The following is a 23,196-nucleotide window of genomic DNA, read 5'->3' on the forward strand; positions in this document are numbered from 1 at the left end:
GAAAGAAAGCTATCCGGGTAACGTTATCAATGTGAGTTTCGAATGAAAGACTGGGGTCAATAATCACCCCAAGGTCTTTTACTGCTGCACGTGAAGAAACAGAAAGGCCATCCAGAGTTACTATGTAATCAGAAAACTTACTTCTAGCTGCATGTGGTCCTAGTACAAGTACTTCAGTTTTGTCAGAGTTAAGCAGAAGGAAGTTAATAAGCATCCAGTGTCTAATGTCCTTTACACATTCCTCAATTCTATTAAGCTGGTGTCTCTCATCTGGTTTTGCAGAAACATGCAACTGTGTATCATCAGCATAACAGTGGAAACTAATACAATGTTTATGAATAATATCACTCAAAGTTAACATATATAAAGAAAAAAGCAGTGGACCCAAGACAGAACCTTGTGGAACACCAAACTTTACCTCAGTATGTCTAGAAATATCACCATTGACATCAGCATACTGATAGCGATCAGTTAAATAAGACCTGAGCCAGGAGAGGGCCGTTCCCTTAACTCCCACAACATTTTCTAGTCTATCCAGAAGAATGGAATGATCAATGGTATCAAATGCTGCACTCAGGTCAAGCAGCGAGACACAGATCAGAAGTCAACAGTAGGTCGTTTACTACTTTAACCAGAGCTGTCTCTGTGCTAGGATGAGGTCTAAATCCTGACTGATACATTTCATGGATGTTATTCCTTTGTAAATATGAGCATAACTGCTGTGCCACAGCTTTTTAAGGATCTTGGAGATAAAGGGGAGGTTTGATATTGGCTGATAATTGGACAGCTGGCAGGGATCAAGGTCAGGTTTATTAATCAGGGGTTTGATAACTGCTAGTTTAAAGGATTTGGGTACATAGCCGATCCTAAGAGAATAATTTATTATTTTTAGAAGCGGTTCAATTACTTCAGGTATTATCTGTTTGAATAGACGTGTAGGTAAGGGATCTAGTACACAAGTTGAGGCTTTTGATGTGGAGATTAATGAGAGTAATTCAATTTCTCTGAGGAGACTAAAGCATTCTAATTGCTGATCTGATGGTTATATTGCTAACTACAGGGTCACTTACATTGTCTGAGCTTAAATTAGTAGTTTGAATTATTTGTCAGATATTTTCAATTTTGTCATTAAAAAAATTCATGAAGTCATTTTTATTACATACTGCAGGTGTGCATGTGTCTATAGTGGACTTATTCCTGGTTAATTTTGTTACAGTATTAAATAGGAATCTAGGATTATTTTTGTTATCTTCTATTAGGGAGGAGAGATATGTTGATCTAGCAGCACTAAGAGCTTTTCTATACTTCAGGAAGCTCTCTTTTCACGCTAATTTGAACGCTGCCAATTTTGTTTGATGCCATTTACGTTCCAATTTTCGAGTGGTCTGTTTTAAAGTGCGAGTGTCATCATTCCCAGGCCAGAGAACCCAGGCCAATCTCTACCTAGGAGGAGAGGGACAGGGAGGTCAGGAACCACACCAAAGGTTAGTTTCCACTCACCTTGCTCATTTCCAATCCGGATATGAGTGGCAGCCACCTCTCATGCATCCCCATGCACACAGGTGGCCTTGACAGTGCCACAGCACCCTGCAACCTCAGGCAGAATGGAGGTTTGAACCAGCGTGATGGTGCTGCCGGAGTTGAAGAGAGCATGTACCTCTATCTGCACAGGGGCACTTGGAAGATGAGGACTTATAAGTGAGTGATTGACGCAGCCAGTCAGCCATGGCTTCCGGGCTGGGGCAGGTGATGGAGGTTCGGGAGAGGTCAGCATAGCCTCATCAAGTGGTGATGGAGGGCGAGCTGGGTGCGGTAGGCATCTTTGAGCCTCGGCATTGGTCCAGAAGGGGGTGGGCAGGGGCTTGTTGTGAGCCTGGTGAGTTTTTGTAGTTTTTTGTTTGCTGATGTCCAGTGTGGCAAGGGCACACAATGATTGCTCATATACTGACATTGCATTTGCATGGGCTGCTAGGTGTTTTAACTCTATGTATGAATGAATGAATGAATATTCTCTCCATTCCAATCAACACAAAGTCCCATTCAAGAATGTTCTTGGCTAGTCTTTATAACTGGCTCTAAAACGTGGTATGTAACCTGTCCATTTTGCTCACACCAAACCAGAGTATACTGTAATAATCATTATGGTGAGTAAGAAAAGGGATTTCTCCAAATCATGATAAAAATCTTGTGTGATAGTTTCCGACAGGTAATGTTCCACGGAAGGGAGCAAAGTGGTGCTTATGAAAATGACATCTTCATAGCTTTCAAATTAACTGTTTTAGTAAATTGCATTGGATAATTTGTAAATTACCACTTGGCAGCCAATCAGAGTTCCATACAGAGCTCCGTATTGAAAGTTGAGCTGAGTTAGCAGTAATCACTGCTTGGCTCTTGTTCTCTCGCTCAGGCCTCCATAATGACTGGCAGCACTGTGAGTTTGGGAGTAGAGAGCACCAAGTCTCACAGTGAATCAGGGAGCCAAGCCAACGTCAGCCCTCTTAGAAAGAGCTTGCATCTTCGCAATGAGGCCAAGAGCAAGAGCACGCTACGCATGTCAGAGAAGACCTGGGAATCACGGAGGATCAAGGAGGAGATGCAAGAAATCCTGTCACCCACTCCACTAGAGCTGCACAAGGTCAGCATAGAGCACATGACCTTCACATAACAATGCAGACTACTGAGTAAGGATGTAATTGTATCTGAATACATGATTAAGAATGAACAGATAATGTGTTCCAAATGAGTATACATACATACATACATAATGCTATTCATTTAGAGTATTTATTCATTCATCCTTAGTAACTGCCTGGTCAGAGTAACAATGGTTTAAAATTAAGCTACTAGTTTGTTTATATATTGGGAAATACAATCAACTAAATTTATTAAATACTATATCGCAAGCAAGGCAAAACAAAAGTGCTTTGTCTAAACAAAATCTGGGTTGGATTTTAAAAAGCAAAACAAAACAACGGCTCCATGCACATCCCAAGCTGAGACCAACTGTGATCTGGAGCAATGTAATGTAGCTAAGGTTGAGGAACTGTCAGAGCCAGAATTCACACACCATGCTGACATTGCTGGCATTTCAACCTCAGGGGATTTTTCAAATGTTTTTCCAAGGCATAGTGGTAGGGGGAGCAGGAAGGAAGGAAGGAAGGAAGGAAAGAATGAACGAATGAATGAACACAAGCGTGCACACACACACTTTGGGTTTAACTCCAGATACACATATGAATATTTTAAGCAGTAAACAGATACAGATAGTGGCATTGCTGTGATAGAGGATTTGTAATTATATGTGAAAGCAGAACTTTTGTGATTCTGTTCTGCAAGCAGAACTCCCTAGAACTCCTTTTGTATGTTTTTGTAGTGTTGCAAAATGGAACTAAAATGAACTTAATTATCCTTTCTCAGGTGACAGTGATTAAGGATCCAGAGCGAGACGATTTTGGCTTCAGTGTGTCAGATGGTTTCTTGGAGAAAGGCGTCTATGTAAACATGATCCGGCCTGAGGGTCCAGCAGACCGTGCAGGACTCAGACCATATGACAGGATCCTCCAGGTGCTTACACCTCCTTCCCCCATCTCTAATTCCATGTCTGTTCTTTGTTTTCAGTTCACATAATTTGTTCAAAGTATGCTCTTGGATTCTTCGCCCTGTGCAGAAAAAAATAGAGACAGGCGTGTGTCTAGAGAGGCTGGGGTAGGACTGCCCACTGAAATTTGGCTTGCCACCATAGGTGCTTCCTGCTGAAACTAACAGTACATAGATTTAAATTGTTTTCAATCATAGAACTGATGCTCCTGTTTTCATTTGCAGAACGCACTGCTGATTGGCGCTTATATGACATTTACATGGTGAATTATGTCTTCCCCATTGTTAGGCCTGTCACGATATTCGATATACCGACTTATCGTATGGTAAATGAAAATGAACTCTAATTTTTTTCCATGATTTTGGCATTTACATGCTGTACATCTACATAGGGAAGTTGCCAGAGTATTAGCTTGACCCATTGACTGAATAAAACACCGCGCTGTTTTCTGTCATCTCATGCGGCTCTCTGTCAGAGGTGGGGCCTCCCAGCATGCAACAGTTATCCAGCCAGAGTACCCACTGGATGGGGAAAAGACAACAACACATTGCTCTGTTGTACAGACCATAGGCGTAGAATTGGGTATGGGTGTGTCCATACCAATATTTCTGATTGAAGGAAAAACAAATCACGCTCTGTATGCAGTACACAAATGGTTACTGTTGGTTTCCACTGGGCAAAACACCACGCAAAATTCTCTCATGAATATTCGCTCTGGGGGCGTGGTCACGAAAACAGCAAGCAAGTCTGGCTACCATGTCAATTAGCATGACACATGTAAACAACAACCTGATGGTGATGTGGACATTGTTCGTGGCCCAGACACCTTTTAATCAAATAAAACATTTTCACATAATAAGTATAACAGCCTCTGCCTTCTTGATCAGAAATTTTTGGTTACTCCTGCCTCTCTTTTGAAAACATCACATACCGAGTACATACATATGTAGCCTGGGCCCGCCCATCCTAAGTGTGACGCAACACGAGGGCCTGTTGCAAGCTTAGTCTGGCAAATCAAGCTATCTACAGCTCTTCCAAGCTCCCGAAAAATCGGGAGCCAATCAACTTTGAGCATCTCCAACGGCCCTGGGTAGAGGCGTGTTCAAGGCACTGACGTAGTAGAACTGCGACTGGAAGCCATAGATTGTTTACAGAATCTATGCCGGAAGCGCTTCATTCACTAGAAACATTACGAACATGGAGCAAGTTCTCATTGAAAACGGAGCAAAGAGCAGCCCTGGAGGTATTTATTAAAAGGAAGGACATTTTCGCCTTGCTCCCGACCGGCTTCGGTAAGAGTTTAATCTACCAGTTAGCCCTGTCGCGTCACATACGTCAGAGGAAAGAGTGATGTGATTGGTTTAAGCTTCATCACAGCCTTTTCTGGCTTCGACCAGTAGCAAACTGAGGCATTTCAGGGAGGCGGGTCAACCATGCACTTTGGGAAACGGTTGGGCTTAATATCTTTCCCAGACCAAATGCTTGCAGAGCTTTGAAGTTGCGTTAGCCAGACTAATACATATGCTGAACTGATTGGTTTTCTAGGGGGTTCGTTTGAAAGCTGTAGGCTAAAAACTTTTCTCTGTAGAACTGTCACTCCCTCCTCTCCCTCCCCTCTCCGCTCTGAGCTCAAGAAGACAACAAAAGGGCAATAATATAACAACAACCAATCAGAATTCAGATACATTTTGTTGCCAAGTAAAATTGTAACCTTTCAACGTGTCAAAGTTCTAGAGACCTCGTCCTGTTTTACCATTAGACCAATCACATATCAGCTTAAACTAGCATTTTAAAACTAGTTAAAGATCACACAGAAGATAGCCTACTCCCCCTGCCAGCCTAAAGCCCAGCACACACCTTCCCGATTTGATCGGGGCTTCGTGTGTCGGGCGATCGGTTACGAGTATATGGACCCGATTTGATCGGTTCAAAATTCCCTGCACACATTAGCGAGACATCGTACACGTTCAGCCCGAACAGATGGTCACGTGTTCAAGATATCACGTGATAGTACAACATTATTTATATATATATAAAGAGAGAGAGAGAGAAGTATTAAATTTTGAATATTAGAATCAAAAAGGGATAATAATCCCAACTAGACAAATCAATAATAAGAATTGATTCTAATTTGTTCAGTCGTTCTTAAAATTCAACTTGTTCCGGGATTCCGGACAAACGATTTCTGTACCAGAGCAATTCCAGCGTTATGGACGTGACACTTGAACTCAAAATGGCAACAAATGACCCAGTGCATGTTTTATTGTCTCCCAGTATTTAAACAGGTGTTGCATATTTTAAGGCTGTACCATACTGGAGAAGTGATAGAACAAGAACAATTCCCATAGTACATCTAGGGCATGCCAGAAAATGCCAATAAAAGATGCGTTATGGATGTGACAGAAAAAGTATCACTTTTCTTGGGTGACTGTACATTTTTATCAAACTCTGTGAAATTGTAAACCTAATGTCGAAATGGAGATATCCATTTGATAGAGGGGTCCAAGGTGAATATTAAAAAATCTTTGTTTAAAATATTTTGTATTTCATGCAGAGTTTCGGAAGGAAAAGTCAGCGTTATGGATGTGACGAAATTCCGTTATGGATGTGACGCGTCTGAAATAGACATGGCATATGTTTAGAAAATCAGCAATTTAACCACCATAACCCTTTGAAAAACTCTCTAAATATCAGCTAAAACTATCAAAGTTCTTAAATAATATTTAGGATGGCTATTGTTTTGCTGTTTTGTGGATTTTAGCATACATTTCTGTGGCTTGTGGCAATAATATAGAATTGTACATGATCAAAGTTGATTTTAGCTTGGGGTTTACATTATAAGAAAGAAAGAAAGACTGACAGTGACATATTAGGTTGGTTACAAATTGGTTCAACTTATTCACATCTGTAAAATACAGGCCTAGGTGATATCTCTGGGAGTGGTTTTGATGTATTACATGTTGCTTTATTTTTGCATGGTGAGGTTGACATTTACATGGAATTGCCCACCACTGACAAAGCTATAATACTTTACCAGGCATTTTCAAAGCTGACATAATTACAGCCATAGCCTCTTTTCCTGTTTGCTGTAATCAGGTGAACTAATGTCATAAAGACAGGTGGACGCTTCCCAAAGTGACACAAATTGTGCTTCCTGGTCTGCAGTCCACGTGTGATTGTCTCAAGTGGCCATTTTGCCTTATTTACACCATGTGATCAATCCTGGCACTCCAGTTGGCTGTTTAAAATTATCCTAACTGATGAGATCGTAGTAACAACGCACACACGACCGATTGTGTTGCGTACGAAGAGCTCGTGTCCGAAAATATCAAGACCAGTTTGATCTGAACCGAGAACCAATGAAATCGGCTACGAGATGCCCCCGCACACATTTATGATTCGCAAGCGATTTAATCGGCCTGACAAAATCGTAAGCAAATCAGGAAGGTGTGCGGTGGGCTTAATGGAACGCAGTGTTTAAGGCTCCGTATGTGTTTTACTTCCATTTATGAAGGAAAGGAACATACTCCCTCCAAACAGTCAATGTGTTATTCGTTTGTAAAACACATTTGCAAATTGGTAGAATGAGTTAATCATCACATGCAAGATTTGCAATTAATCAAATGAATTGCCTATTATTATTATTCATGAATTACTACAGTTCTGAACTTCAAATTTTAAAAGTCTGGACTTTGGAGAGATGATGGATTCTCTTTTGGTGGAACACAACAGAGCAAAATATTGTGACCTTCTAATGTTGACCTGAAGTTGGCATTGGGTTTTTGTCCCCACCAATGTTAATACCAAACCTTCGCCCTTGCCTATATGTTATCTCATTCTAATTGTTACTTTTATCCAAATGACAGCTGGCAATACGTTGTTACTTTGCACTTTGTTTATCTGGGTACTAATCTTTGAGAAACTGGATTGGCAGAATGTTGCCTGTGAAGAAAAGTGTCTTTTTATTACCCTGTGCCAAGTTAATATTTACTTAAGTACAATTTTTAAGAGCCATAGATTGTATTTTACTTATTGTTTTTGTTGTGAGTGTTTTTGTTTGATTGTTGTTTTATTTCTTTAGGTTATGTATTTATATTTATAGATTTTTTACATTCCACTGTTGAATTGAACAAGTTGACTTAATTAAAAAGTTTACTGTTTTTTGAAAGGGTGTATTTGCATGATCGTTATTATTTTACTCGTGGCATAAAATTGTCTTGAAAAGACATCAACAATAATATAGTTTATCGCAATAATTTCTGAGACAATATATCGTCCAACAAAATTTATCGTGACAGGCCTACCCATTGTGAAGCCATTGCCTGATTGTCTAAGTGCAAAGTAGCTACCATACTCATTTACATGCAGTTAGAGCCCTGCACTCCCGCGGGAGTCCCGCGGGACCCGCTGCAAAGCAGTGCGGCGCGGGACAAATTTTGAAAGCTCTTTGCAGGCGCGGGCGGGACCGGAAGTGCACATATGCGCGCGCGGGTGGGAGTGGTGATAAGCTGCAGTCCCGCTAACTAAAAACGTGCTTGAAATAAAATTTATAAATTATTAATTTACATCTATCACATACAATTTGTGCTGGATATTTTATTTGGCATTAATAAAAACATTTTAAGATGCCTAAATTTGCAGAGAAAGTCAGATTGCCGGATTGAGTGAGAAATAACAGTTTAAGCTTGTCATTGATCACTTTAATAATTCGCAGTTCACACACAGCTAACAAGAGAACCATGAGTGAACTGATTTACTTGTTGCGTTAGGCTACGTTTACATTACGTCGAATCAGTGGATCATCAGATTAACGTTCTTAAAACGATTCGCGTTTACACTAAAACCGTTAGCCGTGCACACAGCAACACCAATACACGGATACGCTCGGCTCCGCAGGCATCCTGCGCTCCAAATCACTCCGCCCTGAACAGCGAGTGCCCTCTGGACGGTGCGCACTCTGGCCCTGCGCAGCTCACAGAGCGCGCGAGTGAAGTGAACAAGCCACGATTCGGGACTGAGCCGCTGTGTGTGTGATCCCAGCGCATATCACTTACTACTTGCAAGTGGAAGGATGGCAAGCCTAAAGACAATCATAACTACACAATGGGCAGTATTTGCATCAGTATTTGCAGTATTTTCATACTTTTATACTCTTTAATGAAAGGTGATACAAGGCGGAAGTCCGCGCTGTTTTTCAGCAGTCGCGTCACATGACCAACGCCAGCGAATCAGGAAGGTGGATGTCACAGTGACGTTGTCCAATGACGACGCCAGCTAGAGCTCAGCACAGCGTATCCGCATATTCTCAATGTTTACACAGCACCGGACCAGACACGATCTAGATTGAATACGTGGACGCTGGCGGATTCCCGTTTCCCAGGCGGTTTAATGTAAACGGACAGTGCATCCGCGAAGAAAACGAGACAGATACGGTCTAATGTAAACGTAGCCTTAGTCTACAACTTTAACCAGAGAGACAGGTTACACAGTGACGGTAGGCTTGACTCAATGCTATCCCAGAAATCCTTCCTGTAATATGCAAATTTGGCTGTCCAATCAGAGGCGGCCAAATTTGCATATTACAGGAAGGATTTCTGGGATAGCATTGAGTCAAGCCTACCGTCACTGTGTAACATGTCTCTCTGATTAAAGTTATAGACTAAGGCCAAGTTTACATTAGACTGTATCTGTCTTGCTTTCTTCGCGGATGCACTGTCCATTTACATTAAACCGCCTGGAAACGCCGGGAATCTGCCAGGGTCCACGTATTCAATCCAGATCGTGTCAGGTCCGGTGCTGTGTAAACATTGAGATACGCGTATACACTGTGCTGAGCTCTAGCTGACGTCGTCATTGGACAACGTCACTGTGACATCCACCTTTCTGATTCGCTGGCGTTGGCCATGTGACGCGACTGCTGAAAAACGGCACAGACTTTCGCCTTGTATCACTTTTCATTAAAGAGTATAAAAGTATGAAAATACTGCAAATACTGATGCAAATACTGCCCATTGTGTAGTTATGATTGTCTTTAGGCTTGCCATCCTTCCACTTGCAAGTGGTAAGTGATATGCGCTGGGATCAAACACACACAGCGGCTCAGTCCCGAATCACAGCTCGTGCACTTCACTCGCACGCTCTGTGAGCTGCGCAAGGCCGGAGTGCGCACCCTCCAGAGGGCACTCGCTGTTCAGGGCGGAGTGATTTGGAGTGCAGGATGCCTGCGGAGCCGAGCGTATCCGTGTATTGGTGTTGCTGTGTGCACGCGAATCGTGTATTGGTGTTGCTGTGTGCACACTAATCGTTTTAAAAACGTTAATCTGATGATCCGCTGATACGGTCTAATGTAAACATGGGCTAACACAAGCAGGAAATCAATTCATTTCTTTTACTAGCTTTGCAATAAAAAAAAAAACATTGGTACAAAGCAAGCCCATTCACTTTTTTATGCTGATCAGAGAATTACAATGGTTTCTCATGTGATAAAAATGTGTGATTTGCGGTTAAATATTTTAATTGTTTGACAGCACTAATTATTATTATTAGAGATACTACATGCTGAATTCAGAAATAAGGTAAACAATAACAAACGTGAGCTGTAGATATTTATGCTCAAATCCACTCAAAGTAGGGGGCGGGGCACCATCACGCTGTGTCAAGACAAGAACTTTCCTGAGAAATAACGCGAACGTCTGCATCATGAGGGATTTGCGGGCGGGAGTGGGACAAAATATGGCAGGCGCGGGCGGGAGCGGGACTGAAAATCATAATTCTTTTGTGGGCGCGAGCAGGAGCGGGACTGAAAATCATAATTCTTTGCGGGCGCGGGCGGGAGTGGGACTGCACAATGCGGGCACGGGCGGGACTGAAAAATCCGACCCGCGCAGACCTCTACATGCAGTTGCTAAACTTGCTACTTAACAGTTCCTTGCATACAGCGAGCCATATGTCGCTGTGCAGGTTCAACAGTGCATTCTGTTGATAAATAGGAAGCAGCACATGGCAGACGTGGACATGGAATATTCTGTTTGAATGAGACACACAGCACAAAGCTTTGAATCTGCACTGTACTATTACAGCAAATCGGATCCACAGACAATTCTCAGATATGATTGGTCAGAAGTTGTTGATTCATTTTCTATAACAGTCATTCTGACACTACACATAATCTGTTTCTGTGAAGTTTTTGATGAGGAGATATTTGTTTAGTCTTTATGAAGGACTCTCTGGTGTCACTGCCTTTTAACTTGTATAAAGTCTTCAGGATGGTGTGCTTTGTATTTGTTCAGTAAAACACAAGCTGCAGTTTTTTGTCATATTAACCTAAAGAGATTTAATGAGACTTTCGCCCGTAGTCAGCTGGGATAGGCTCCAGCTTGCCTGCAACCCTGTAGAACAGGATAAAGCGGCTAGAGATAATGAGATGAGATAAGATTTAATGAGAGAGAAACAGAGCGTCTGGCTTTTACTGGCTGTAATGTGCCATGGATATGAAAAAAGTTCTACACAACCCTGTTAAAATTACAGATCTTTTTTCCATCTTTAATGTTTCATAGCAATGAACAAAAGAATTTAGATACAGTGTCTTGCAAAAGTATTCGTCCCCGTTCGTCTTTGTCCTGTTTTGTCGCATTACAAGCCGGAATTAAAATGGATTTTTGGGGGGAGTTTGTACCATTTGATTTACACAACATGCCTACCACTTTAAAGGTGCAAATTGTTGCTTTATTGTGACACAAACAATAATTAAGATGAAAAAACAGAAATCTGGAGTGTGCATAGGAATTCACCCCCCCCCCCCCCCCCCCCCCAAAGTCAATACTTTATAGAGCCACCATTTGCTGCAAATACAGCTGCAAGTCTCTTGGGGTGTGTCTCTATTAGCTTGGCACATCTAGCCACTGGGATTTTTGCCCATTCCTCAAGGCAAAACTGCTTCAACTCCTTCAAGTTAGATGGGTTGTGTTGGTGTACAGCAATCTTCAAGTTATGCCACAGATTCTCAATTGGATTGAGGTCTGGGCTTTGATTAGGCCATTCCAAGACATGTAAATGTTTCCCTTTAAACCACTCCAGTGTCGCTTTAGCAGTATGTTTAGGGTCATTGTCCTGCTGGAACGTGAACCTGCCTCAAAACCTCTGGCTGACTCAAACAGGTTTTCCTCCAGAATTTCCCTGTATTTAGTGCCATCCATCTTTCCTTCAGTCCTGACCAGCTTTCCTGTCCCTGCAGATGAAAAATATCCCCACAGCATCATGCTGCCAGCATCATGCTGCCACCACCATGCTTCACTGTAGGAATGGTTTTCTCAGGGTGTTGGGTTTGCGGCACACATGGCATTTCCTGTGATGGCCAGAAAGATCAATTTTAGTCTCATTTGACCAGAGAATCTTCTTCCATGTGTTTGGGGAGTCTGCCACATGCTGTTGGGCAAGCTCCAAACATTTTTTCTTAAGCACTGACTTTTTTCTGGCCACTCTTCCATAAAGCCCCACTCTGTGGAGTGTACTGCTTAAAGTGGTCCTATGTACAGATACTCCCATCTCCGCTGTGGATCTTTGCAGCTCCTTCAGTGTTATCTTTGGTGTCTTTGTTGCATCTCTGATTACTGCCCTCCTTGCCTGGTCTGTGAGTTTTGGTGGGCGACCTTCTCTTGTCAGGTTTGTAGTGGTGCCATATTCTTTCCATTTTGCTATAATGGATTTAATGGTGCTCCCTGGGATTTTCAAAGTTTGGGATATTTTTTAACTCATCCCTGATCAATACTTCTTCACAACTTTGTCTCTAACCTGTTTGGAGGCTCCTTGGTTTTCATGTTGCTTGCTTAGTAGTGTTGCAGAGTCAGGGTCCTTCCAGAACAGGTTGATTTCTACAGACATCATGTGACAGATCATGTGACACTTTGATTGCACACAGGTGGATCTTATTCAACTAATTACGTGACTTATGAAGCGAATTGGTTGGACCAGCTCTTATTTAGGAGTTTCATATGAAAGTGGGTGAATACCTATGCACACTCCAGATTTCTGTTTTTTTTAATCTTAATTTTTGTTTGTGTCAGAATAAAACAACAATTTGCACCTTTAAAGTGGTAGGCATGCTGTGTAACTCAAGTGGTGCTAACCCCCCAAAAATCCATTTTAATTCCAGCTTGTAATGCGACAAAGCAGGACAAACACCAAGGGGGATGAATACTTTTGCAAGACATTGTATATTCCATTCAGCGAGCATGATATTGAACAAGTCAAAGACGAATTCAATATCATGCTAACTGAATGGAATATATCTTGTATACCACAAAAAAAGCCAGTCGATATTATTATTATTATTATTATTATTATTATTATTATTATTATTACAACCCCGATTCCAAAAAAGTTGGGACAAAGTACAAATTGTAAATAAAAATGGAATGCAATGATGTGGAAGTTTCAAAATTCCATATTTTATTCAGAATAGAACACAGATGACATATCAAATGTTTGAGAAAATGTACCATTTAAAATGAAAAATTAGGTGATTTTAAATTTCATGACAACAACACATCTCAAAAAAGTTGGGACAAGGCCATGTTTACCACTGTGAGACATCCCCTTTTCTCTTTACAACAGTCTGTAAACGTCTGGGGACTGAGGAGACAAGTTGCTCAAGTTAAGGGATAGGAATGTTAACTCATTCTTGTCTAATGTAGGATTCTAGTTGCTCAACTGTCTTAGGTCTTTTTTGTCGTATCTTCCGTTTTATGATGCGCCAAATGTTTTCTATGGGTAAAAGATCTGGACTGCAGGCTGGCCAATTCAGTACCCGGACCCTTCTTCTACGCAGCCATGATGCTGTAATTGATGCAGTATGTGGTTTGGCATTGTCATGTTGGAAAATGCAAGGTCTTCCCTGAAAGAGACGTTGTCTGGATGGGAGCATATGTTGCTCTAGAACCTGGATATACCTTTCAGCATTGATGTTGTCTTTCCAGATATGTAAGCTACCCATGCCACACGCACTAATGCAACCCCATACCATCAGAGATGCAGGCTTCTGAACTGAGCGCTGTTAACAACTTAGGTCGTCCTTCTCCTCTTTAGTCCGAATGACACGGCGTCCCTGATTTCCATAAAGAACTTCAAATTTTGATTCGTATGACCACAGAACAGTTTTCCACTTTGCCACAGTCCATTTTAAATGAGCATTGGCCCAGAGAAGACGTCTGCGCTTCTGGATCATGTTTAGATACGGCTTCTTCTTTGAACTATAGAGTTTTAGCTGGCAACGGCGGATGGCACGGTGAATTGTGTTCACAGATAATGTTCTCTGGAAATATTCCTGAGCCCATTTTGTGATTTCCAATACAGAAGCATGCCTGTATGTGATGCAGTGCCGTCTAAGGGCCCGAAGATCACGGGCACCCAGTATGGTTTTCCAGCCTTGACCCTTACGCACAGAGATTCTTCCAGATTCTCTGAATCTTTTGATGATATCATGCACTGTAGATGATGATATGTTCAAACTCTTTGCAATTTTACACTGTTGAACTCCTTTCTGATATTGCTCCACTATTTGTCGGCGCAGAATTAGGGGGATTGGTGATACTCTTCCCATCTTTACTTCTGAGAGCCGCTGCCACTCCAAGATGCTCTTTTTATACCCAGTCATGTTAATGACCTATTGCCAATTGACCTAATGAGTTGCAATTTGGTCCTCCAGCTGTTCCTTTTTTGTACCTTTAACTTTTCCAGCCTCTTATAGAGATCTTGCATGTGACGTCACAGCCGATCCAGATTGTGACAGACGCCATCGTGTCGGTCAAACGCTATATTCCGCCTTCTACTTCTAGTTCTACTTCTGCTTTTACTTCTACCTTTTCTTCTGGAAAACCCTACTATATACAATTCTACTACAACGGCTGTGGCTACAAGCTCTCCCTACCTGTGCACGTTTTTTATGTTTTTTGTGTGTATTTTTGCGTGTTGTTCGTCTGTACCGGACTTCAATATCCACTACAACCGTATGGACTTACTGGACATTGGTTTCCAGCAGAAAATGACGGTTTGTAGCGATTTCCATCGCATGCACAACATTCCGGACGAGAAAAAAAAAAATAAAAACATTCCGGACGAGAAAAAAAAAAAAAATTCCGGACGAGACCAGATTGCGAGACCAGCGGGGTCTCCGTGGATTGTTATTGGAAGCAAAGCAAAGGAGGCGGCGCCGGGAGCCGAAGCAAAAGCGAGGCTACAGGCAGAGCCGGCCTGTTGACTAAGCTCAGAAAACAGCCACTCAAATCTCCACTGCCAAGCCTCTACCTCTCCAACGCCAGATCCATGTAAACAAAACGGACGATTTGGAATTACCTTATTCTATTCTATAATCGGCTGGTCAGTGCCATACTCAATACTTAAGTGACTTACCCATCCAGTGAGGATCATTTTCTTGTTTACAAGATGCCACATCTGAGTCGCTGACAAATCCTGAATTTCTGTAAAGAAAACTGTCCAGAGATTTATAAGCACGCAGTGCTTCACCACTGAACAGCGAGGGAAAGTTGATGAGGTAATCATACACGTCCGGGTATTCCGCTGGCAGTTCAAAATCCGGTCGTGAAAACTCTGTCCAGAAAGCCATAAGGGTCACAAATCTGTAGATCGTTTATTTTAGACATATATCTAGTTATCTGTTCATTAGAAAAATGAGCCGTGTAGTCCGTCGGTTGAAATTGATCCATTCTGTACACGAGTGCAGCAGTATTCAGCGGTGTTTTTGACCGACACGATGGCGGTTGTGTACTTTCCGGTCACGTGACTGCAAAATCTCTATTGCCCCGTCCCAACTTTTTTGAGATGTGTTGCTGTCATGAATTTTCAAATGAGCCAATATTTGGCATGAAATTTCAAAATGTCTCACTTTCGACATTTGATATGTTGTCTATGTTCTATTGTGAATACAGTATCAGTTTTTGAGTTTTGTAAATTATTGCATTCTGTTTTTATTTACAATTTGTACTTTGTCCCAACTTTTTTGGAATCGGGGTTGTATTATTATTATTATTATTATTATACGTTCAACGTGTCTTTCTCTTTCAAAATTCTCTTAAAATCTTCCATATATAATGAAGGTGGCCACGTTTGTTTACAAATTGTCACAGTCTCTCACGAGCGAGGAGGTTTTACATGTAATATGTATCGCATCAGCTCTAATGTGTGACATCATGTCTTGACAACTATGCAGTATCGTAAACCATATTCAACACTCATTGTCCATTGGGTAGAGTGACATAATACATGTAGGATAGGCGATATGCTAACAATATTACATGCTATCAAACAAATTAATGAAGCCCACTAGAAGGGAATAGAATGTGTTTTTCTTCCATCAAACAAGTGTCCTGTATGTATAATAATATCCTTTATACAATCATGTCGGTTTTTAATGCAGTGCTGCCTGAGGGATTGAAGGTCACAGGTGTTCAATGTTGGTTTTCAGCCTTGCCCCTTATGTGCAGCGATTTCTCAGGATTCTCTGAATCTTTTGATGGTGTTATGGATTGTCGATGGTGAAATTCCTTGTGACTCACATTGAGAAATGTTGATAAACTGCTTTTCACAAAGTAGTGAACCTCGCCCCATCCTTGCTTGTGTACAACTGAGCCTTTCCAATTACTAATTGCCTGTAGAATGTTCCAAACAGGTGTCTCTTGTTTCCCCTGTTCCAACTTTTTTGGAACGTTACAGGCATCAATTTCAGATTGAGCAGAGGTGGACAAAGTACCCAACTTCATTGCTTAAGTCAAAGTACAGCTACCACTGGTCACGTTACTCCAATACAAGTGAAAGTTGTACAGTCAAATTTTTACTTAAGTTAAAGTACTGAAGTACTTGCTTTTAAAAATACTTAAATATTAAAAGTACATTTTCTGTCAACGCATTGTTGTATTATTGCCACAACACTTACAAAACCTAATGCCTCTGAAGCAACCTACTGGATTTACTGACAAGCTTGTAGAAAATGTAGAATAAACACCTTTAAACACAGATAAACACAGATTTCTACATTCTGTTTATTTGGCAACATTATGCTGAAACAAAAAGGACTTGAGATAAGTTAGCGTTATGCATGTTAGCGTAACTCCATTTTTAAATGCTAACAGTGTCCAAGTTAACTAGCTATGCTTTAACATTAGCCATAGACAAGGCTATGGCAACTTGGTGAGCAAATCCACAGAAAGTCATTTGACTAAACAGACTGTATAGCTATTGCAACATTATTGCTAGCTCTATAAGCACAGACAACTTCATTGCAAACTTTCTCTTGGAATAAAACATTACACACCTCAATATGCTTCCACAGGTTGGAAGGTGAGTTTTTGTAGGCCGTGATATGGTTTGTTTAAAGTGCCATTCCACCATTGGATGTATTCTTTGACATAAAATACAATATATTTTATGACAACATGACTAGACAGAGAAATCTTTTAGCTTCAAAATGATATATCAAACATAATTTTTTGACAACGACAAGTATATTAATTTTGCGACCAAAGTCACCTACCCTTTTAATTTCCGCGTGGTAGTGAAACGTGATGTCATCGGCAGGTTCCCCTTCTTGTGTACCACGTCACGTGTGACGTGGCACAGATTATCAGCAATGGCGGATAGAACGCGATTTCCACTTGTCGATTGCTGTGCCGATATTCACCATCGACCGTCTCCTTTGGGCATCACTTGCTATTTTCCTTCGCTTCTTTTCCGAAGCTGACAATTGCGTTCTATCCGCCATTGCTGATAATCTGTGCCACGTCACACATGACGTGGTACACAAGAAGGGAAACCTGCCGAAGACATCACGTTTCACTACCGCGCGGAAATTAAAAGGGTAGATGACTTTGCTCGCAAAATTAATATACTTGTCGTTGTCAAAAAATTATGTTTGATATATCATTTTGAAGCTAAAAGATTTCTCTGTCTAGTCATGTTGTCATAAAATATATTGTATTTTATGCCAAAAAAAATACATCCAATGGTGGAATGGTACTTTAAGGCAAACAAAGAAAACAATTAAAACGAAACAAATCTTTAATCCTTTCAGAGAACTGAAACATGGGTTATAGGAATGGCCATGGGTGCGTGCATTCTCCAGAAGAACCACTTTCTTTCATTCTGCCATCAACTGATCGTATTCAGATAATGCTGCTAAGAAATCATTGAACTTGAGTTTATCCAGTCTATGGATGTGACGTGAGCCTAGTGATTACTGATTGTTTTTTTCGCAGGTGACACTGAGAAAGCCTATCATGTTTTCGAAAAGAAAAAACATCCACTTTCAAAGCTGCTTCATCGTAACGAGTAACGAGGACCTTGATGGAAATGTAGTGGCGTGAAAAGTACGATATTTGTCTTTCAAATGTAGTGAAGTTAGTCATAAGTTTCCAAAAAAAAAATTCAAGTAAAGTACAGATACTCAAAAAGTGTACTCAAGTACAGTACTCAAGTAAACGTACTTTGTTACTGTCCACCTCCGAGATTGAGTGTATTATTTGCAAAAAAAGAAAAAAGAAAGTTTCAGTTTGAACATTAAATACCTTGTCTTTGTATTGTATTCAACTGAATATCAGTTGAAAAGGATTTGCAAATCTTTGCATTCTGTTTTTATGTACATTTTATATAGCGTCCCAATTTTTATTTATTTATTTATTTATTTATTTATTTATTTGAATGGGGGTTGTACATTTTCTTGGCCTTTTATCAATTTTGGAGGGATGCCCTGTTCTTGGAAATGTTTCTGTGACAACCTTTTTTTTTCCCACTCGGTCTTCACATTTTGGAAAGTTTTTTTTATACCCGTCCACTGATCGATATCTTTCAACAATAAGATCCTGCACTTGCTTTATAAGCTCTTTGCAGACCATGGCTTCAGCAGTCAGATGAAAAGAAGAAAAAGTCCTGCAAGAGAACATCCTGCAGAATTAGCTGTTCTTTATTTGGGGTTCATCAGAATCACGTCATTGATGTCAGGGGTATGATAATTCTGAACATAAGTTTGAATGTGATTGGTTATTTCTGACCACAGTCACATGCCCCATGATAAAAGGGCATGTACCAGTGAACTTTCCAAGATGGCAGGGTGCCAGTGATTATCGTAGGTAAGTTTTCATGCATCTTAGGCAAGTTTGCGCATATCACTATCGACAAAGAATCTCATCTCATCTCATTATCTCTAGCCGCTTTATCCTGTTCTACAGGGTCGCAGGCAAGCTGGAGCCTATCCCAGCTGACTACGGGCGAAAGGCGGGGTACACCCTGGACAAGTCGCCAGGTCATCACAGGGCTGACACATAGACACAGACAACCATTCACACTCACATTCACACCTATGGTCAATTTAGAGTCACCAGTTAACCTAACCTGCATGTCTTTGGACTGTGGGGGAAAACAGAGCACCCGGAGGAAACCCACGCGGACACGGGGAGAACATGCAAACTCCGCACAGAAAGGCCCTCGCCGGCCATGGGGCTCGAACCCGGACCTTCTTGCTGTGAGGCGACAACGCTAACCACTACACCACCGTGCCGCCCCGACAAAGAATCTATCATGCAAAATGAGTCATACTTGGCAATGATGCAAGGTAGATTACTTTCGTAAAACAAAGTAAGCAAGTCTGAAACTTTATTTACCAGTTTAATACAATGCTTCATAATGTCACAGCCGCGCATGTTCGCACACCTCAAATTGTCACTCTCGTCCATGCACATTTTTACTCTGAGCAAAGTGTGTGCCACAAGGATATTTTAAAACTGTTTGCCAGCATGCTTTTCAATAAACTGCTTCAGCACTTACATCTGTCGATCACCCATTAACATGAGTTAATACTACTAATAATAGTCATACTAATATTATTAATATTAGTCTGGGATATTAATGTTAATGTTAGTGACTAGACTTTCCATAGATCTATATCTGGAGTCCAGCTCTATCAGTCCTAACTTTTGATTGAATTTGTTTAGTCCTCAACTTCTTGATCTACTTACAGTGGTGCTTGAAAGTTTGTGAACCCTTAAGAAATTTGTGTATTTCTGCATAAATATGACCTAAAACATCATCAGGTTTTCATACAAGTCCTAAAAGTAGGTAAAGAGAACCCAGTTAAACAAATGAAATAAAAAATATTATACTTGGTCATTTATTTATTGAGGAAAATGATCCAATATTATAGCTATATCTGTGAGTGGCAAAAGTATGTGAACCTTTGCTTTCAAGTATGTGGTGTGACCCCCTTGTGCAGCAATAACTGCAACTAAACGTTTCCGGTAACTGTTGATCAGTCCTGAACACCGGCTTGGAGGAATTTTAGCTCATTCCTCCGTACAGAACAGCTTCAACTCTGGAATGTTGGTGGGTTTCCTCACATGAACTGCTTGCTTCAGGTCCTTCCACAACATTTTGATTGGATTAAGGTCAGAACTTTGACTTGGCCATTCCAAAACATTAACTTTATTCTTCTTTAACCATTCTTTGGTAGAACGACTTGTGTGCTTAGGGTCGTTGTCTTGCTGCATGACCCACCTTCTCTTGAGATTCAGTTCATGGACAGATGTCCTGACATTTTCCTTTAGAATTCGCTGGTATAATTCAGAATTCATTGTTCCATCAATGATGGCAAGCCGTCCTGGCCCAGATGCAGCAAAACAGGCCCAAACCATGATACTACCACCACCATGTTTCACAGATGGGATAAGGTTCTTATGCTGGAATGCAGTGTTTTCCTTTCTCCAAAGATAACGCTTCTCATTTAAACCAAAAAGTTCTATTTTGGTCTCATCCGTCCACAAAACATTTTTCCAATAGCCTTCTGGCTTGTCCACGTGATCTTTAGCAAACTGCAGATGAGCAGCAATGTTCTTTTTGGAGAGCAGCGGCTTTCTCCTTGCAACCCTGCCATGCACACCATTGTTGTTCAGTGTTCTCCTGATGGTGGACTCATGAACATTAACATTAGCCAATGTGAGAGAGGCCTTCAGTTGCTTAGAAGTTACCCTGGGGTCCTTTGTGACCTCGCCGACTATTACACGCCTTGCTCTTGGAGTGATCTTTATTGGCTGACCATTCCTGGGGAGGGTAACAATGGTCTTGACTTTCCTCCATTTGTACACAGTCTGCCTGACCGTGGATTGGTGGAGTCCAAACTCTTTAGAGATGGTTTTGTAACCTTTTCCAGCCTGATGAGCATCAACAATGCTTATTCTGAGGTCCTCAGAAATCTCCTTTGTTCATGCCATGATGCACTTCCACAAACATGTGTTGTGAAGACCAGACTTTGATAGATCCCTGTTCTTTAAATAAAACAGGGTGCCCACTCACACCTGCTTGTCATCCCATTGATTGAAAACACCTGACTCTAATTTCACCTTCAAATGAACTGCTAATACTAGAGGTTCACGTACTTTTGCCCCTCACATATATGTAATATTGGATCATTTTCCTCAATAAATAAATGACCAAGTATAATATTTTTGTCTCATTTGTTTAACTGGGTTCTCTTTATCTACTTTAGGACTTGTGTGAAAATCTGATGATGTTTTAGGTCATATTTATGCAGAAATATAGAAAATTCTAAAGGGTTCACAAACTTTCAAGCACCACTGTATATTCTGGCAAACAGAGATGTTAGGTTCCGTGAGCCGTTTTCTCCTTTTACTGATTCTTTTATCTTTCATGCCTTTGTAGGCATCGCTGCTTTTCAAACGTACCTTGCTTCACTGACTCATTATTGTAATAAGACAAAATGGTTGACAGAGCAAGTCTGTGACCCCGTGTTAATAGTCTGTTGTGATTGGTCAACATGCGTTACTTTCATTGCAATTCGGCAGCACTTTCTTTCTGTGGTGGAATGTATTACATTACATGCCTTTAGCAGATGCTCTTATTCAGAGGGACGTACAACAGGACCCTAGCTGGGGAGCAGTTGGGGGTTAGATGCTTTGTTCAAGGGCACTTCAGTTCACTTCATTCCTGCTCATCCAGGGAATCGAACCAGTGACCTTTTGGTCCCAAAGCTGCTTCTCTAACTTTTAGGCATGTGCTGGGTGTTTGGAAAGTTCTGGAAATTTTTGAGTAGTTAAATTTGGGTGTGGCGCTGGTATTTGAAGGTAGGAAGCACGATCATGAGAGCAGGGCGTGGCACCCTGGTAAAATATCCTAGCTGGAATTCTGTGTACACTTATGGAACCAGGATTTTTTTTTTTTTTCCCCTAAAACATTTCTATTTGCCTTCACTGCAGTTATGCTGGCTACTGTATCACATTAAAGTTGGGAAAAGATCTGACATGATTTATCCTGGTATCATTTTTTTACAGCACAAAAACCTGAAATTTTCACAGGGGTTTGTTGAATTGTTATATCCACCATATGTGATGACAAGAACTAACTTACTTTCTCAACATTCCACAATAGAAATGGAACTAAAGATGTGTGATGCTTTAATAAATACAGTAGTTGTTAGTTGTTGCAAAAAGTGCCTTGGTATAATGAATATAAGTGCTGTGATACAGTATATCAAATTATTGTTGCATTCCCAGGTCAATCACGTGCGAACACGAGATTTTGACTGCTGCTTGGCCGTGCCTCTTATCACAGAAGCTGGAGATAAACTGGAGCTGGTTGTTAGCAGAAACCCATTAGCTCAGCCTGGTGTTGGTCAGCCCCTCGACTGCCATTCAATCTCAGCTCCTTTGACTCACAGCCGAGAGCACAACAACAGCACCATGGACCTGTGACAGCACAATAATCTGGGGTTTACACCCTGAAACAACAACACAAATTCACCAGGAACTGCTGGATATCCCATTCAGCACAGTCTGAATCTTGGACCATGTGTTCAACAAATGTGACAGTTTGGGATTTTGGTTTTCAGTAAAAAAAAAAAAAAAGAAGCAATGATATGTGCTAATGTTTTTTTTTAGTTTTGTTTTTTCTTTAAAGAGAACTGTGATTACAGTAAAGCAGGAATTGTGTACAAGGTACTCAACCCTGTCCAACACTTACAGAGTCTTCTTGTTTTCACTCTAAACAAAGAGCTGCTTCTTGTCCAGTGGCATAAAAAAGAAATCCTGGATGAAGGTAAAATTTTATGCCATTGTGTATAGTGTACACGTTTGTTGTCTTCTCATGATGACCATCCCACTTCCCAAAAGAGCATGCTATTCATAACATTTTCATTAAACACTGTGTTTTTCCACTATCAAGCTAAAACCTGAGTCACCATGAGCTCATTAATTTAGCAAGATTCAAAGTCTGTTTGGCAGTTTGGCATTGCCAGGCAAAACATAGCCTTAGAATTGACCCTGTCACATGCTTAATCACAATCTCTCTCTCTCTTTCTCTCTCTCTCTCTCTCTCTCTCTTCCATGCATTCTTTCTTGCCCACTCATACACTAGACTAAAGAGTGGACAAACATAAGAAGACTGCTTGCTGCAGTGATCTCAGTTACACTGTCAGGAAGGTGCTGTTTGATTTAAAACCTAGATATGGCAGAACACACTGTATCTTTATTTGACAAAGGTAGGGTTTGCACCCTGAAACAACAACGCAAATTAGTTAGATATTGTTT

At 41.0% G+C, this 23,196-nt stretch overlaps 1 protein-coding gene across 1 annotated transcript in view; it reads left to right on the top strand.

The window, feature by feature from the left end:
• The window catches only part of grip2b (glutamate receptor interacting protein 2b), a 455,064-nt gene extending 432,584 nt beyond the window's left edge, over positions 1-22,480 (top strand). Inside the window, exons 22-24 of the mRNA XM_060909766.1 lie at positions 2,408-2,635; positions 3,418-3,564; positions 22,165-22,480. Coding sequence (XP_060765749.1) covers positions 2,408-2,635; positions 3,418-3,564; positions 22,165-22,362 — 573 coding nt within the window. The 3' untranslated portion in view covers positions 22,363-22,480. The remainder of the gene's footprint in view (positions 1-2,407; positions 2,636-3,417; positions 3,565-22,164) is intronic.
• The last annotated feature ends 716 nt before the right edge of the window (positions 22,481-23,196 follow it).

This window comes from Neoarius graeffei, chromosome 26, assembly GCF_027579695.1.
Source record: "Neoarius graeffei isolate fNeoGra1 chromosome 26, fNeoGra1.pri, whole genome shotgun sequence".
In the NCBI taxonomy this organism is placed as follows: Eukaryota; Metazoa; Chordata; class Actinopteri; order Siluriformes; family Ariidae; genus Neoarius; species Neoarius graeffei.